The sequence below is a fragment of the Struthio camelus genome, chromosome 6 (genome assembly GCF_040807025.1).
Source record: "Struthio camelus isolate bStrCam1 chromosome 6, bStrCam1.hap1, whole genome shotgun sequence".
Taxonomy (NCBI): domain Eukaryota; kingdom Metazoa; phylum Chordata; class Aves; order Struthioniformes; family Struthionidae; genus Struthio; species Struthio camelus.
Genome location: NC_090947.1, coordinates 40,606,781 through 40,623,365, shown reverse-complemented (window position 1 = coordinate 40,623,365; position 16,585 = coordinate 40,606,781). Strand labels below are relative to the sequence as shown.

Here is a 16,585-nt window from a genome sequence, read left to right as displayed (position 1 = left end):
GTCTTCAAAATGATTTAATTATGTTTTTTCCACATAACTGAGAACTGAGCAAAGTAAATAAAGATGCTAGCTTTTTTTCCCCCCAGTATCAGGAAAAGAAAAGTAATAATCCTTCAGCCTCTCTAAAATGTGTAGCACTCCCACACTATTCCCAGCTTTATTGCACTAATCTAATCTGTTGCACTAGATTTGCAGCATTTGTTGAGGCCACAGACCAACGATGGATGCTAAAGTGGTCTTTTAGCTGCACAAATCGTTACTTTAGAAGAGAACGGAAACATCTTGGCGTCCCTCAGAAGAACTTGGCACTGCAACCCAGGCCATATCTTTTTGAGATGCAGTAGGGAATGTTAACTTACTGGGCCGTGAACTGGACACTTGGACATATAAATTCCTATAAATACACAAATTCCTTGCTTATGTTTTCAGATGGTCTACAGGGTTCAGCACATACAGCTTTTATGCTCCAGAGAGCACTTGTGACCATGTGCAGACCTCCCTAACATCTGTGAAGCTTGTGTCCCAACACTGGAGCTTGGTCCCTTTGGGAATGCAGGGGACAAACCCTGGACCGGAATCCTGTGCCCCCTCACGGCATCAGAGGATGGGAAGACGAACCAGGAGCTTCCTCAGCCTGCTCTGTTCGCACAGAAGTCGGCCTGGCAGAGAGACCCTACCGTCCCATTTTATGGCAGTAGTGAACTGAATTGCCAGCACTCCACTTCTTGCATGGACCTCTTCTGCCAAACTCCTAGTGAGAGGCAGAGCTTGTCTATACCATCATTTCCCAGCAGTCTGTCTTCTGTTACAAACAGAAAATGTTACACTGTTACAAAATGTTACAAAATGTTACAAACTGTTCTTAATAAAGGCTTGATAATTTAAAACATTTTATATCTTATTATTATTCATATTTCTGAAAGACCAATCGGCAATTTACAGTGAAGATAGAAGGGCGAAGTAGGCGCTGAAAGCAGAATATCAGCTGTTGTCCAAATGGGTTTAATACATGATAAAGTATGAATTGGACATACGTTTTTGATCCTAGAGCTCTTGAGTTGCACTGTCTAAAGAAACATGGATGTAGAAAAAGCTGAGATATTATCAATCCTGAACCTTGGTAGTTTTTCCATTTCTGACTTGACATTGAACACCAATTATACTGAGTTTTTTTATAATCCTTTGTTATTGACTTACATGACATTTCATCTGCACAGAGTTTATTCGCTGATGAAACTTGCTCACAGAGTTAGAAGCCAGTACATTGTAGTTAAATAATACTCTTCCTAGAATGGCATTGCGTAATGGACATTTAATCTTTTTTTCTTAAGCTGAGTATCTAGCCGAACAAGCAAACTAAGCGCCCCACAGTATAAATGTACAATACGGTCTTCACGGCACATTATTGTTATCTGTATAGATATGCTTTTATAAATTGCTTTCCTGTAAAAATAAGTATATTAACTACTGTCTGCCTGCATCTCACCCCAGGTGATCAAAAAGGATTTAGTGATCACTGATGGCAGAAAGGCTCAAGATGTGTCAAGGAGCAGCAGGCAATTAACCTTGCCTGATTTGGGAGGAATCAGTAAGCATTTGTGACCATTAGTGATGTTGTTTCCATCATGTGGGCAAAGGTGAGGCACATCTAAACCTCAGAAGATTGGTGTGACTTACAGTGACCTAGAATGTGGCTTCCAAGTTGTGGAAAACATTAAAAAAAAAAAATTTCTTTCAACTTGCTGAATGGATTAAATGTTAATGCCTGTAGAAATGTTTTAAGATCCAAACATGGCAGCCACTAGGAATAAATGAAACATTTTCTATTGATTTCATTATATATAGATAACATCCACAGTACTGAGAGTTGCAGCGTTAAGAATTTCAGCTAGAGCATTTTGTACAAGAAAATTGACAGAGGCTGGAGGAATTACAAACGTGTGTGGTCTGTGGCTGTAGTGCATATTAATCAGTTGCCGTTATTTAAGTGTGGGATAGGAGTTACTGCTTTCTAGTTTACTTTGTTAGTCATTGCATCTGAATCAGTTGAGTGCCTTGGACCCGTACAAGTGGTGCTCTTTAGACCAAATTATTCAGAGCTACTGCAGAGGCATTGCTGTGTAGTTGCTGTTTTGGGTTCACGAAACGAGGAGGAAAGGTTGATGGTGTGGAGGGCCTCCCGTAATTTCTTTATAATTAAAATTTCACTTAAAAAACTTCAGAGCAATGTTCTGGTCTACGTGTTGATAAAACTCTGATTAACATAAAATGGCAACAGAAATTAACTTGGCAACAATGGTCTCAGTCAGGAGTCTTCACTAATGAGATGTTAGAAAAAAAAATTTAAGTTTAGAGACTTAATTCAAAGATTTGCATTCTACTCCATGACATCTCAATAAATAATACTTCAAAACATAACTGTTTCCCTTAAGTTCAGAGGAAACTTTCGTCAGAATTGCTTTCTGGACTATAACAAGCGTTAAGATATATAGTGTAATTTTGGTAGCAAAGCACATTTTAACAAAGATGACTTCTATTAAATCATGTTTTATGTGATGTTATATAACAAATTCATATAACTTTGCTATTGCTTAATGTAAATGGACTTTAACCCAATTGGTTTTGAGTGGGAAGATCTGCACGGGGAGGTCAGATGTATTAGTCATCTATAAGAGACTGTTTTAGGATAGGCATTGAACAGTGACAGTGACATACTGTGATCTGGCTTCATGTTAAATAGAGCTGGAAATCATAAACATAAAACTGCAATAACAACCACTGGTTTCTGCTTAGAGGTCATTGTTAGCTAGTGGCTAGAAGGGATAAGTGGAATCATATATGGCAGCGTGCATCACTATTTCTATATGATCTTATAGTAATTAGTTAGTGGTTTACTATTACAACAGAAATTTGCTTTAATTATAAATTAATGTTTCCAGAGAACTCTGAGACTTGATAAGTAGTTTAGGTTTTGATTTTTTTTCTTTTTTTAATTTAAAAGAATGCCTACAGTTACTACTACTGAGATAACTTTAAAATACAAGCAGTAAAGGGCTGATGTCTTTGATGTCTATGTATGTGTGTGCATATATATTTTTTTACAAATCTAAAAGCATTATTATTACAAAATGAATGCTCCGAAGATTCAGCAGCAGTGTGTTGGAGCCCATAAAAAAATAGCATCAGCAGAACGTGAAATAGGTTGAGTATATAAATATGAAAATGAACAAGGTCATTGAGATACCTAATGGGCAAAGTAAGTGAAATTTAAGAAGCAGAAGTGGAAGACATTGTTTTGTCCGATAGGAAGTTATGTATTAGCTTTTCTAAAATACACAATTTTACTTTTTCAGACAGAAGTCTGAAACTTAGTCTGGTTGACTTCACACTGCAGCACATGAGGAGCACTTGCACGGTCCATTACAATGTCCAGACCTTCCAATTTCTTTCAATTTAAAAAAATAGCAATGCAAGGACTATGCCAGTATTCTATATCAGTCCTGTCACTGTGTTATTTTTCCTCTACAACTGCTCTCTACTTTGCCAAAGCTTAACTGTGCAGTCTTACAACAGCACTTGTACAATACCACATAACAGCATCTCACGAGACCTTGCATTTGGGTGCCTGTCAATCATGAAATCTAAATGCTTTTTCTCAGTGTAACGACTTCCTTTATTTGGCAAATATAGCGTACGTTTCCTGTCCCCCGCGTGTGTGACTTTGCTTTTGGTTGAATTAAGATGTGAGAGCTGGCTCTAATTATTGTCTGTGTAGATAGCTGACTCGAGCAAAAGCTTCAAAGGTGACATGCTGTACGCTTCGCCTGAAGAGCTGGTGATTTGCTGTGCGAGGATGCAGAGCTTGCTGTGTCCTGGCAGAGCCCTGCGTGGCTGTCCCTGCTGGGAGGAAGCTCAGGGCTTGAAGAGCCATGGAGGAGGGAGGGGATAGCATGCTCCCCAGGGAGCAGCCCTACTCTTGGCTGCCTCCCCACTGCCATCTCCCCGTGGGACAAGGGACATAAGAGGAAGCTCTGTCCTGGCTTGCCAGCTTGCCCTTGCTCGCTTCCTGGTGGCACCTGCTCTCTCCAGAAGGGACTTAACTGTGCCCCTTCCCTGGTGCGTTTTTCAGGCTGCAGAAGGGCAAAGTCATCGTAACATATTTACAAGGAAGAGGGAGCCTGTAGGATCCCCTAAAGACTTTTTAGTGAGAGAGGAGAAGGGTTCATACCTTGGGAAGGTTCCCAAGGTGAAGGGTGAAGGGACAACCCAGAAGGGACCTACCTCTTTGGGGACAGGCTCATCAAGAGTCTTTCAATTCCTGAGCCCCCTTGAGAGGCTTCCTGACGTCCTTTGCCTCCCTGAAACACTGCTGAGCTTTTTTCACTCCAGATCCCACTCTGCCTCTAACAAAAAATTTACTTTGGTCTCTGCAAGCATTTGTCAGCCAGTTAAATGCTGTTGACTTATAAGCCTCAGAAATCTTGAGCTAGCTGTGTAAATGCATTTTATGTGAACCGGTGCAGATTACTAGCCAGCCCAGGTCGCCAGCTCATGGGTAACTGGTGGTCCTTGCTGTAGTTGATCTGTTCTGCCAGTCTTTGGCACCATATGCAAGCTATATTAGTTACTACTTTCACTTCTGGATTATTAATGAGTATGTTCAGTATTGTCAGGCTTCGTGCAAGTGTCCTGGATACCGTTGATTAAATAATGATTCTTTGTAACTCAATGAAACTATTTCAGTATGTGTTCAATGTTGTGAAAGTACCTAAAACTGTATGTTAGTTTATATGACTTTAAATTAGCATGTATTCTTCTCACATGACGGCAATATATTCTTTTAGATCTAAATCGTATATTCAGATTAATAGTCAGATTAATATATTAGTAGCCAGATAAATGAGTCTGTTCTCCTTGGTCATGAAATCACTTACCCAGTTTAAATTTTTCCATGTGAACTTCTCTTTAGCTTCTGCTTGCGTATGGCAGCCAAGGTATAACTACAGCAGCAAAAGGTCAAAATAATGAGCCGTTTCCACTGGTGAAGCTAGTATTTTACTACTTGTCTACTACCTGCTGATCTCATCTTTTAAAGTGTTTTGTGACGCTGTGGTTGAAGAACATAACATAAAACAAATTGTTTTGAAGCTCAGCCAACTATTGTAGGTTAAGATTTAGGCAGCAAAAAATCTCAGTAGTACATCCTTGAAAAATAAATTTATCCATGAACATTGTAGGGAGATAGTGTTAGGTAATATTTTGAAGATGATTATGTTCACTTCTGAAAAGAAGTGGTGATGGAGTATGAATTTGGAATTTGGCTTCTTGCAACATTCCTTGTTCTTTCTGATTTCATTAGGCTGGAAATGACAAAAAAACACTTATTTTTTAATCGTATCTATCTTGTTAATCACAAGCAGCCTGAACTTACTCAGTGAGACATGTCCATTTTCATTGAACAACAATCACAGTAAGACACTTCTGATTTTGAACAGACTGACAAATTGATTAAACAAGATTTTTGTTTTTCTTCTAATTGTAAAATTTGAATGTCTGTTTAAAATAATACCGTATCAAATTGTTCGGCAACCTTTGATTGCCAACACCTTGACTGTGATATGTGGAAAGATCAAATAAAGGGTTGAGATACGTTAAGTAGGATTTATGCAATCCAGCCCACGCAACACCATGCTCAGAAGTGCTTAAACTGAGCAAAGCTGTTTTTGGATAAGTGCTGTTAGAAAAAAAGGGAGTTTGCGTTTTGTGGAATCAGAGAGAAAGGACATTACAGTATGAGTCTGTTGACTGATGATTATAGTAATGGCAGGGGCTGGAAATATTGTAATCTGTTCTTTGCTCCCAAATATATTTTATCTAGTGACTATTTTATGGGAAATTCAGGAGCAACAAGGTACTCAGGACAAAGCACTGTTCTCAAATATAATTTCCCTGCTTATGTCCTAGAAATGTTAATGTAGGACTAACACCCTAGCCTTAGGAGGAGATTTTAAGTGGATGCAGTTACCTGCCAGCAGTCCAGACTCAGGTGACTAAGCTCTATGAAGGAAAAGGATTTCCGGTATACTCAGGGCTTATGATTTGCTTTGAATTCCTGCAGGCGATTCCTTTCCAGCATTCAGGGTTTTTACTAGTCATTGTGGGTTACTGTTACTCTGTGCACTATATAGAAATCCTACTACCCGTCTGATCTCTGGGGCTAGGTACCTGTGCACTGACTTGCAGACCCTAACTGTAAATGCCTCCATCTTTAAAGCATCTAGCTAAAAGCTATTTTTTTCTGAATGGGTGGCTTATTTCAAGTGGCTCGTAAATACAACTTCGGTCCTGCATTTTCCGAAGCCTCCTAACCACAAGTTAGGAAGCAGCAGTGAATCAGCTGTGCCTGGGTGTGGAGGCTGCAGCTGGACCTGGGTTTCCAGGGGAAGCAAGGGAACACAAGACAGATAGAGGAAATGTTCATCTAAGCATTTGTCTAAGGGCAGAAAGATATCTTATTTTTCTTCTTAGCCTAAGCTTTTCCCCCCATTTGAGTGTAATGCCATATATTGCACATTATTTGAAATTATTTGAAATTTTTTCCTTCAGCTTCTATGCTGAACTTTGGCTGAGGTCACTCATAGCGGGAGTATAAGGTTATGAATCTGATCTCAGATTTCCATATCTCTTTCTCAGGGGTATATCTACCATGACGGTGTTATGGGCCCAGGTGTGTGACCAAGATCATTATACTTTTGTCATGTTTTTATGGTACGATAGTCAAAACTAATAAAAAGACCAACAAATGTAAGATAACAACATGCTGAATTATTTCAATCCAGCAAGTGAATTCTATCAATCCAGCTACCCTTTTCTGTCAGAGAAGCAAACCATACAGCTTTGTACAATGTATATAACATAAACAATAACCACAACAACAAAAACCTTAGGGTAAATTAAAGAGTCTAATCTGTAAAAGAATTGTACTTCAAAAACTGAGAAAATGAACCAGAAAAGAAAAATAAGGCTTACAGCATATGTGTGATAAGAATAGTCTAGACGTCAGTTTATGAATATTGAATCATAAAAGCTGAGTGAATAACTCAGTGATAAGATCAAGCAAATTCATGAAACACAAAGCTACCAAAAAAGAATCCAAATGTTTAAGAGAGAGAAGAATATGTGTGAAGTACGATTAGAAGACTAGTTCAGTAACAAAACCCCCTAAGTTTTTCTTTGGGTATGTTTCAGAGAGAAGGGAAAAATAATTCATCTTAGTTCCATAATGAAGAACACTGCTCTAGCAAAAGCTAGGGAGTTACTTTAGGAATGCAGTAATAGAAAGAACTTCCTGGGTCATGAACACAGTTTCTGGTTTTTCAGGGGCCTTGCCATATATTGTCTTTCATGAATCTATCGTGATCTGTGTCAAAAACATGTATTTATTTTTTGTCCCTGCTATTCCCATTCGAAGAGCAGTTCCAGAACCTGATTACTGTAATAGCTAAGAACCTTCTTCTGATTTTCAGCTAAAGTTTATTAATTGGTAATTTATGCCCATTTGTACTTCTGCCGACAGCCCTAGCCCTAGCCTAGTCTCCCTTTCCCCACTGTTGATCCTCCGATATATTCGGCAGTTATATAGACGGCAGTCATAATTCGTCTTAGCTTTCATTTTGCAGCGCTAATCAACACAAAAACTATCCATCTCCACTTGGATCATAGCTCTCCATTCCCCTGATATTCCTTGAAGCCATTCTCTGAACCTATTCAAATCTGAGTTTTTCCTCCAGGTACCCACTGGGGCAAGCACAGCCATAAACAGCTCTCTTCGAGAAGAGCAGGGCTCACTAGCATCTGTGGCCTTGACATTAATGCTTTCTCCGTGGGAAATACTTATCCTGATGCTCCCAGCGCTGTATTTGCCTTTTTCCCGGGCAACATTACCCTCGTGGCTCATAGTCATTCTCTGATCAACTGTTTGACAAGGATCCTGTGTTACGTCAAATTGCTAAGTCCCAAAATTACAGCAGGAGTTTTGTTATTATTCCCTAAGCTTGTTGCCTTGCACTTTGAACTATTAAACTTCATCTCATTTCTTTTACTTAGTCCCCCTCTGTATCGTTGATGCTTATCAACATTGTATAATCAGCAGTTCCTCATTTACAAAGTCCTGTGGAATTGTCTGCCCTCTCTGGCACAAACTGTCATTACAAAAAGAGAAGTACAGGTTTTATTTATTACAGATGTGCCTGTATCTGCTTTCATACTGAGTTAATTGCAATAATAAACCAACTGTGATGTTTTTCTGATTCCTTTTTGCCAGATTGATGAGGGAAAGGAGAGACTTTTGGGGATGACCTGCAGCTCTTTGCATGAGGGCTATGATGTAATTGAAGATGAGCATTTTTATCGGCTTGTCTCATTGTTGGTACATAAAATACCCACGGACAGTTAAGGAAGCTTTATAAGGAGCCCTGACTAAAGTCTGAAGGGCTTCTCTTATCTTGCCTTTCATTCGAAAAATATATTAGTTGTTATCCAAAATCTACGGGAGGGAACTGAGTAATCAAATATGAATAAACACACATTTAAAACATACAGCTAAGGCACTGCCAAGGTTGCCAATTGTATTATAAAAATAAGTGACTTCTGAAAGTATTACTTTAACATGTGTCATAATAAAAATTGAGTTAAAAAATAGCATTTTGACATTAGGCTACTGTACTCTGAATGGCATAATGTTCCGAAGATGGTGATATTTAAGCAAAGTACACCTGTTCAGTAAATTCATTTTTCCTTTAAAGATTTTTCAGTCAAGATTGCTGAGCAGTGTTTGAAATTTTATTCACTTTGAAAGGCTAAAATATTACAGATATGCATATTGGAATCTCTTTTTACTTTTCTATGTTTTTATCTATTAGGTAAAAGAGATGTTCTGAGCAGGTCTCTTGACCTGCTCAGAAGTTCAACGGGTACTTTTGATTTGAAGCTCAGACCCAACATTGCTTCAGGCTGGAATTCTTGTTGCTTAAGACAGTAAAGTCAAAAAAGGAGAAATGCAGGTGATGTACTCATGAAATATAATTGGGTGCCCCCTACAGCCAAAAGGTCTCAAAGTGGCTCAAAAATGATGTCAGCTAAATGCATTTCTTTGGGTGTCGATCTAGTCTTTTTTCATCCCCTCAGTAAAAGGAAAGCTAACTGAGGCATCTTATTCAATCAGCTCTAGTGTTCGACAGTCCCTGGTAGCTGAAAATTTTATGGTATTAAGAAATTGTAAGTTAATTGCTAAGCCTGAGAACCTTGAGTGAACTATGAACCTTCTATCAGATCGGGAGGAAGTGACAAAAAGCATAGTTGAATCAATTGGTTAGTTTTTTAATTGAAGAGCCATTCAAGAGAAGATAGCAGTTCCTTATACCATTCATCTTGGACAAACTATGATAAGCAGTGTATTTCCTTGAACCCAGAAGGAACAAATGAAAGCAGTATTTTATTCCTATGAAATCCTGCGGGAGCAGTTTGTCTAAGAAGCTTACAGTTCCTCCGAGCCGGTGTCAAAGGAATATCACTTTAGGGGAGATGAGATTAGCAGCATCTTTGCCTGGTTGACTACTCTCCTGATGAATGAGATACCTGGGAGTTAGAGGAACACGGCAGGTGGGAAGCAGAGTGGCATGGGTGTACTTCAGAAAGCAGGGTGGCTTTTGCGATAGACAGACAACTTTAGGGAGGCTCTTTCATGGGACCCAGGGAAGGAAAAAATGCTGCTCTGAATCTCTCCTATGAAAGAAGGAAAACACTGAACAAAATGGTCTAAATCAGAACTGGATGAGTTATCGGTGCTGCCTCGGCTTGGAGAAAATACGTCAACCTGAAGTCACTCACAGCTGCTTCTGCTACCCTGTATTTCTGCAAGTGTCACACCTTGCTTTGCAGCTCTGTGTCATGAATTGTGAGCTATAAAGCTCTCTTGTGTTGCTCTCCCTCAATTCAGCTTCTTCCTTTAAGTCTTGCAGCAGAAATACCATGCTTTGTGGTGAAGGTGGAAACCTCAGTGAGGCTCATTCATCACTACGTGTGTACTTTGTGTACGAATTCACATTGAGAAAGGGAGACCAAAGCGGGTTACATTTTGCTTCATCCTAAAGCAAGGCAGGAAGCGCAAGAAATGAAGGTCCCTGCTTTTTCTCTCTTTAACTTTCCTATCTGGAGTATTAAAAATACCCTTGTTTGGTACTTCACAGTTTTCTCTACCTCCTAACCTCTTCCCAAGAGGTCTGTTGCAAATCTCACCGAACCATAAGTGGTTGCCAGACATTGTCTTCCATAACACACTTGTCCTTCAGTGCTTCAAACGCTCCCAGAGGCAAACTGACTCCATTTTTTTCTCAAAGGTTTTCAAAATTAGTGACTTAAAGTGAAGAAAACAAAAGCATTAGTAAGATAGAAAATATGTTGTTTTTTTTTTTTATTTCATGTTTTTCTGCGTGTGGATTTCTCTAGCAGGTTTAGCAGAAAACTGGCAATAGAGCATATATGTTCTGGGGCATGAAGATCTCTCTCACAGAGGCAATAAGAAATCTATTTACAGGAGCTGTGAGTGGAGGCAAATTACTATTGTGATAATCTGATAATTTTATGGAGGGAAAAATTTGGAAGACAGAACGATATGATAATCAATATTGCTGGTGTGTTTGAAGGATGTCCTGCTGGCTGGCTGGCTGACCAGCCGCCTCCCTCCAGGGCAACTAGAAAAAGTATTTTCAGTGTAAAATTTGATATAAGCAATCAGTTGCTTCTTTTTCTAACTGGCTCTTGTTAAAATGAGAGAAGAAACTTTGTTTTTCTTACTGTTCTAGTTTTAACTCTCCCAAAATTCAGCCAAATACTTTGGAAACCATAACTGACAACCTGCTATGAAACATGTTTTTTGAGAAAATTATTTTGAAATTAGTTCATTTCTTGATCAATAGGATCAGACAGTGCTTATAAGGAAGTGAATGTAGAGTTGCACAGGGAAGGAAGTATTAGTAGATAGTTCCTAGTAGAAGCAATTTATAGAAGTGTAGTAGGTGGGAAGAGGACACCAGAGCAGTTGTGAGGGACAGCGTGAAAAAGAGAGTGTAGAAAGCATGAGGGATGAGATGTGTGGGCTATCCAGAGCACTTCAGTTATACTTATTGTAAGGAAAATGCAACCATGGTCTTGTTAAAAGTCATCCACATGATACTGTAATAATTTCAAATCAATGAAATGCAACATGCTATGGAAACAAAGGAACAGGTTATTTTTAGTCACTTTGCCGAAATGGCGCTCACTTGCCAGTGTATTGTCGCCTCCGCAGCGGCCTTGGCTGGCTATGTAGTGGGTCACACTCTTACAGTTTAAGCTGCTGGCTATCTGTATCCGTTATGGACACAGTGCAAACAATCCAAATCCGGCTTGTGAGTTAAATAGTTGTCGTCCGGTTAAAGCTACTGCCTGTATCGTATAACACAAATATTTGAGGGAGAAAATTTTAGGTTGTAGAGGTTGGTTGATCCATATTTGCTTAGAAAATGAAATGCATATGTCAATTTTGTTCGGATAGTAATGTTAAATAAACAGATACCGTATAATCTGCTGCGGTTTCAGTTCCATACTTCGGCATGCATTTATCTTTAGGGATGTTTTCCTGTTCGCGTTTTGGAAGTGACTTGTTCTTGGAAAGGTGTAATAGATTTAAGGACTAGACTAGAGACAAGGAACCAGCAAAGCAAGCTACAGCCAGAAATGTTTTCTCTTGCTATTCAAAGGGCACAAAGGCAGAGGAATAACCCACAAACCACTTTATTAAAAAGCACAGATTTTGGCAGTGGCCCGTTCAGGAGCCTCTAGTCTGGCGGCAGATTGTGCAGATTAGAGAACGTTAGGGACTGTCCTCTGATAATTGTGTGAAATATCTCTCTGGTTTTACGCTAGTTGCATTATAGTAAGTGGTAACTTTGGGTGCCAGCCGCAGTCACTTTTCTCCCAAAATATCAGCTTAATTTTGACATAGGCACACGTGAAACCCTGCATCGCAGATGCTGATGCTGACTCTTTTTCATATTCATTTTCATTCTATCCCCCAAGTAGGACTTGACTAATAATGATCAGCTGGATTAAGCCTGCCCACATGTTACACTCCAGACTTCTCTTTTTCTTTAGGACAGATGCAGTTACTTAAGACAGCTGCATAAGAGAACCTTTGCAGATTATTTTCTGGTCCATCTACATGCAGATTTGACTGATGGAAAATATTTTTAGCTCAACCCTTTAAGCTGTGATCCTCAATCCTTTTCTTATTTTTCTACAGGGAAAAATGTTTTTTGTACATTAAAATACTCTTTTTTTGATTGGCAAAATAATTGATATACTTCATCCAGCTTGGGGCTGAGAATTGTCTGACCTTTTTAGTTTGCTTCCGTGCTGATTCATGCCAGAAATTTTCACAGTTTATATTTTTGCAGTATACCTTCTGGCTGTTAACAACACGTCTTGTGCTGTTGCGAGGGATTTAAGCAATAGATTCTGTGAAGGACTTCAGTGGTAATGATGTATATTATGTCCGCTATGTGTCCAGCGTTACATGTGCATCATTAAATTATTACACCAGAATGTGCTCCCATTGATTGCTGTGAAGGTTATATGTGCATCAGTAAATCAAAACAAGCTTTCAAAAGATAGCAAATCAATTGATATGAGGGATAGGAAAAGCGTAGATGTTGAAACCTTTCTTATAACCTTGACTGTTCTTTATAACTGTAATCTGTTTGAGATTTGCTCCCCCCCCCCCCCAAATCGTCACTTTGACTGAAAATGACAGATGAGCAAAAAATGGAGGTCTAAGCAGAGCAAAAAGTACACCTGAACCATAAACTTGTGAGCAACTTTGACAGAAGTAGATACTGTTTTCTTTTCATTATCTTGCTGAAATGCAATTTTCAAAGCAAGCTTTTCCTAACCTAGTCTGTGTTATAATACATTTCTAACAGTAAGTGTAAGTGGTGATGTTGTTATGTTGTTTCCTTCCTGAGACACGTGCATATATATAAAAGTTTGTGAAGTCTGTGATATAGGAATAATCCGATTGAACATTTAGTAACATTTTGCTCTAACTGTTTTTCTTTACAGAATTGCTACCCAAATGCCAGCAGATGAATTGCCGATACAAATGCGCTATTACAAGGAATGGCACCAGGTGTTACTGTGGAGATGGATATGAAGCAAGCAGTGATGGAAGAAGCTGCAGAGGTAAATAAGAAATACAGTGTAAAATTAAGACCCAGGCTTCCTAGTGCTTCCTTGCAGATGGACGATAACAGAGCTGTAAAAATCTTCCATGACTGGGGATTCTTTCTGAGATCAGCTGATTAAACTGTATTTATCTACTTACACAAAAGTTTCACGTGAAAAGTATTAGTGTAACAGCATAAAACCATGTGTGAATTGCTGTTCTGTGGCTATTCTTGAACTGAAAGCAGATGTATATATGAAGTGTTTCATAAAGTCGTTGTCCCATACCTCCAACAAAGTGACTCAGAAGCTTCTTAAAAAGCTGCCCATTATATATGAAGCACAATATAGTTTATAGCAGTGCATGTAGGTTACTCCTCAGGGCATTATGTGACACCGAAACAACTATCCTGATGGGTAAAATCCATGACCTCATCTAGGCTGGCAGCTATGTTTGGCCGTGTGGCTACCACTTATGGCAGCAGGAATAAAATTCCTTACTTTCCCATGATTTTGGAGTGGCTTCCAGGTGCAGAGGGCAGGACACAAGCCTGATCTCTCAGCGAGATCTGGCCTAGACACAGTACAGACAAGTGAACGACCAGCTGGTGAGCTTGGTCACTTGCTCCGAGGCCAGGCCTCTGTGAGGACGCTGGCTCGGGGCACGGGCCGAGCCCCTGTGGTACTGTGCCCATCCACATGGACCCTTCCTCAGTGCTCTTCGTCTGGGAATGAGCGTGGGCTTGTCTGGCCAGACAAGGCGTAACAGTTTCACCTCCAAAATGAGAGTCGGCACCTCCCTGCTGATGTTTTCATCTTCCTGTGCCTGTCCCCTGGGAGTAGCTATTCTTAAATCCCTGGAGTGAAAGCATCCTCAGTAGAAGAAGAGGAGGGAGGAGTATTTCTCCTTGCTCAGACATGCTTGCAGCTCATTTGTGTGAGCTGCTCTCCAGACCTCACTACCATGGGACCCTGTAAAACTTGCAGTGTTTCACCTTGTGCCCATAAAGTCATATCTAGATTGGAACTTGATAACTGAACACTCCTAGATCACACAGCTTAGCTCTGGATGGTGTTTGGGCATAAGTAATAGTAGACTGCAATTGGTGTTCTTTCCCCATTTTTGAAATATATGACTTTCTAATTCTCTGTTCAGGTATTTGTTTCTTGTTTTATTTTTTCTCTTTCTATAAGTAGATTGAGGTTCTGTTGCCTTATGTATGTGCTCACTGCCAATCACTCCTTTCTCCATGTAATAGTGCTAGGCCAGATTCTTCATAAATGTAATTTATTGTAAGCTCTTCTGATCTATACTTGTCATGTTTGGTGACTGAAAATATATGAGAGGAAATAATTTCAGCAGCAGCTTTTTAAGATACCAATTTATTACTTAAACCCTCAAACACTGTTAAATAGCATGCCTTGATATCATAGCATTATGCCTATATAGCCTAGTTGAGAAAATTGTTCTTTATATGTATTAGAGGAATATATAGTTTTTGATGTTGTGAATGATGGTTTAATGTCGAAGTTGTGGGTGTTCCTTGTAAGGAACTGTAAGACATCTCCACCATAAATACGTTGAGCAGGAGAATTGATTATTTCCCCTCTTGAAATGTTTCATTCATGGTCCCTGATAGTTGTAAGTGCAGGTGAAAGTGGTCCCGAGTAGTAACAAGAGCCCAAATGCGTCCCTGACATGATATAGACACTGGATATTAATTGAACAAATGAAGGTTTATTCTTTCAAAATTAATAGCAATTAAATGTGAAAACTCTCGATCTTCTATTTGGTTATTGGAGTAAGTTCAGCAGCCAAGGCCTGCGATAAGGTCAGAGTCTGAGAAGGGGAAAAAATAAAGTGCCATACTCTAATCGCTCAATGAACTAAATTTTACTCTAAAAATCTGAGTTTTTATTGAATTTCCTCATACTTTTCTTTTCTTTCTTTTACAAACGCTCTTTATCTTTAAACAAACTCTCCTTAATGTCCCTCTAGATTTGAATGAATGTAATACGTATGGAAGCTGTAGCCAGATGTGTGTAAATACGGATGGATCATACACTTGTAGCTGCGTGGAGGGTTATGTACTTCAGCCCGATAACAAATCTTGCAAGGCCAAAACCGGTAAGTTTTAAACTCTTTTTACCTTAATGAAAATATTTTTTTTGTTTTGGTTCTGTCTAGAGGATACATGTGAAAAGACAGATAGAAGTGCATGCTAAGAAGAGACAGACTTTCCTTCACTTTATTAAGAGATCTACCCTTAACGACCCTAGGACACTTTTCACATACTATGACAATACTCCAAGGGCATTATTAAAAGTTATTATATGGTTATTATTAATTAACGTAAAATACTCAATTCAGCCAAGATTAGAACAGTTACCAGTTTCCCTCTTAATAAATAAAACAAAGATTTTCCCCACACAAACAAAATAAGCTGTTTACTCTGTTAAGACAGTGGAGATGGTGACAAGGCAGAGGAAATTATCAAGAGGTAATTGTACCCTTAGGATAAAAAAAGACATGAGATTGCTTTGTCCTTGAAATATCCCAAGGGGTGAATTTCATGGTTAACATATTCACGCTAGGCTTTCTTTGTTACTTAATGCATATTTTCTTTAGTAATAATAAAATGGGTATTTGAGGGAATTTGTGAATTGTGTTTAATGAAGCCATATTGTGCAAAGTATTTTCTTACTCAGCACATTGACTTAACAACCTTTTTTTTTAAAAAAAAAAGAAAACCTTTCTTATTGATCGATTCAACATCCTCAGTGATTCAAGACCCAAGTGTAAAACTACATTTGTAATGTTTTTATTTAGGCTTCTGCATTTTGATTTTTTTAAGACTTCTATAGGTATTTTGCTATTGTAAAATGTGAGTGTCTAGTGTTTTTTGAGGCTACTTCAAGGAAAAGGCATTGCGAAGCATGCTCAGACTTGAGTGCTAGTAAGGGCATGATTTGTTCTTGTTACTATCAAATTTTGTACTGATCCATATAGCATAGCTATGGATTGGAACAAATTCACTGAGATAAATAGTATAATATTAGAAATTCCATACAAAATAAAAATATTTCAATATGCTTTTTCCTTATCAATCAATAACATAATTCTCGATCAGGAAGTTTTCATGGTGCTAGTAGCGGGGGTGAGATGAGTCTCTGAGTTTCCTTTCTTGGATCCAGCAGGCTGTGCAACAGTGTCATAGTGAGCTGTCAGTGTCGTGGTGGTCTTGGAGAAATGAGTCTCTTCAGCAAAACAGAGAAGTCCTCTGTCTTTTGTAGTACCTCATCATATTTATTTTACAGCAATTTT

At 38.9% G+C, this 16,585-nt stretch overlaps 1 protein-coding gene across 2 annotated transcripts in view; it reads left to right on the top strand.

Moving 5' to 3' along the window:
* The window catches only part of LRP1B (LDL receptor related protein 1B), a 741,350-nt gene that overhangs the window by 366,338 nt on the left and 358,427 nt on the right, over positions 1-16,585 (top strand). For both annotated transcript variants that reach the window (XM_068949290.1, XM_068949291.1), the window contains 2 exons: positions 13,159-13,278; positions 15,260-15,388. In XM_068949290.1, the coding sequence (XP_068805391.1) occupies positions 13,159-13,278; positions 15,260-15,388 (249 nt within the window). The remainder of the gene's footprint in view (positions 1-13,158; positions 13,279-15,259; positions 15,389-16,585) is intronic.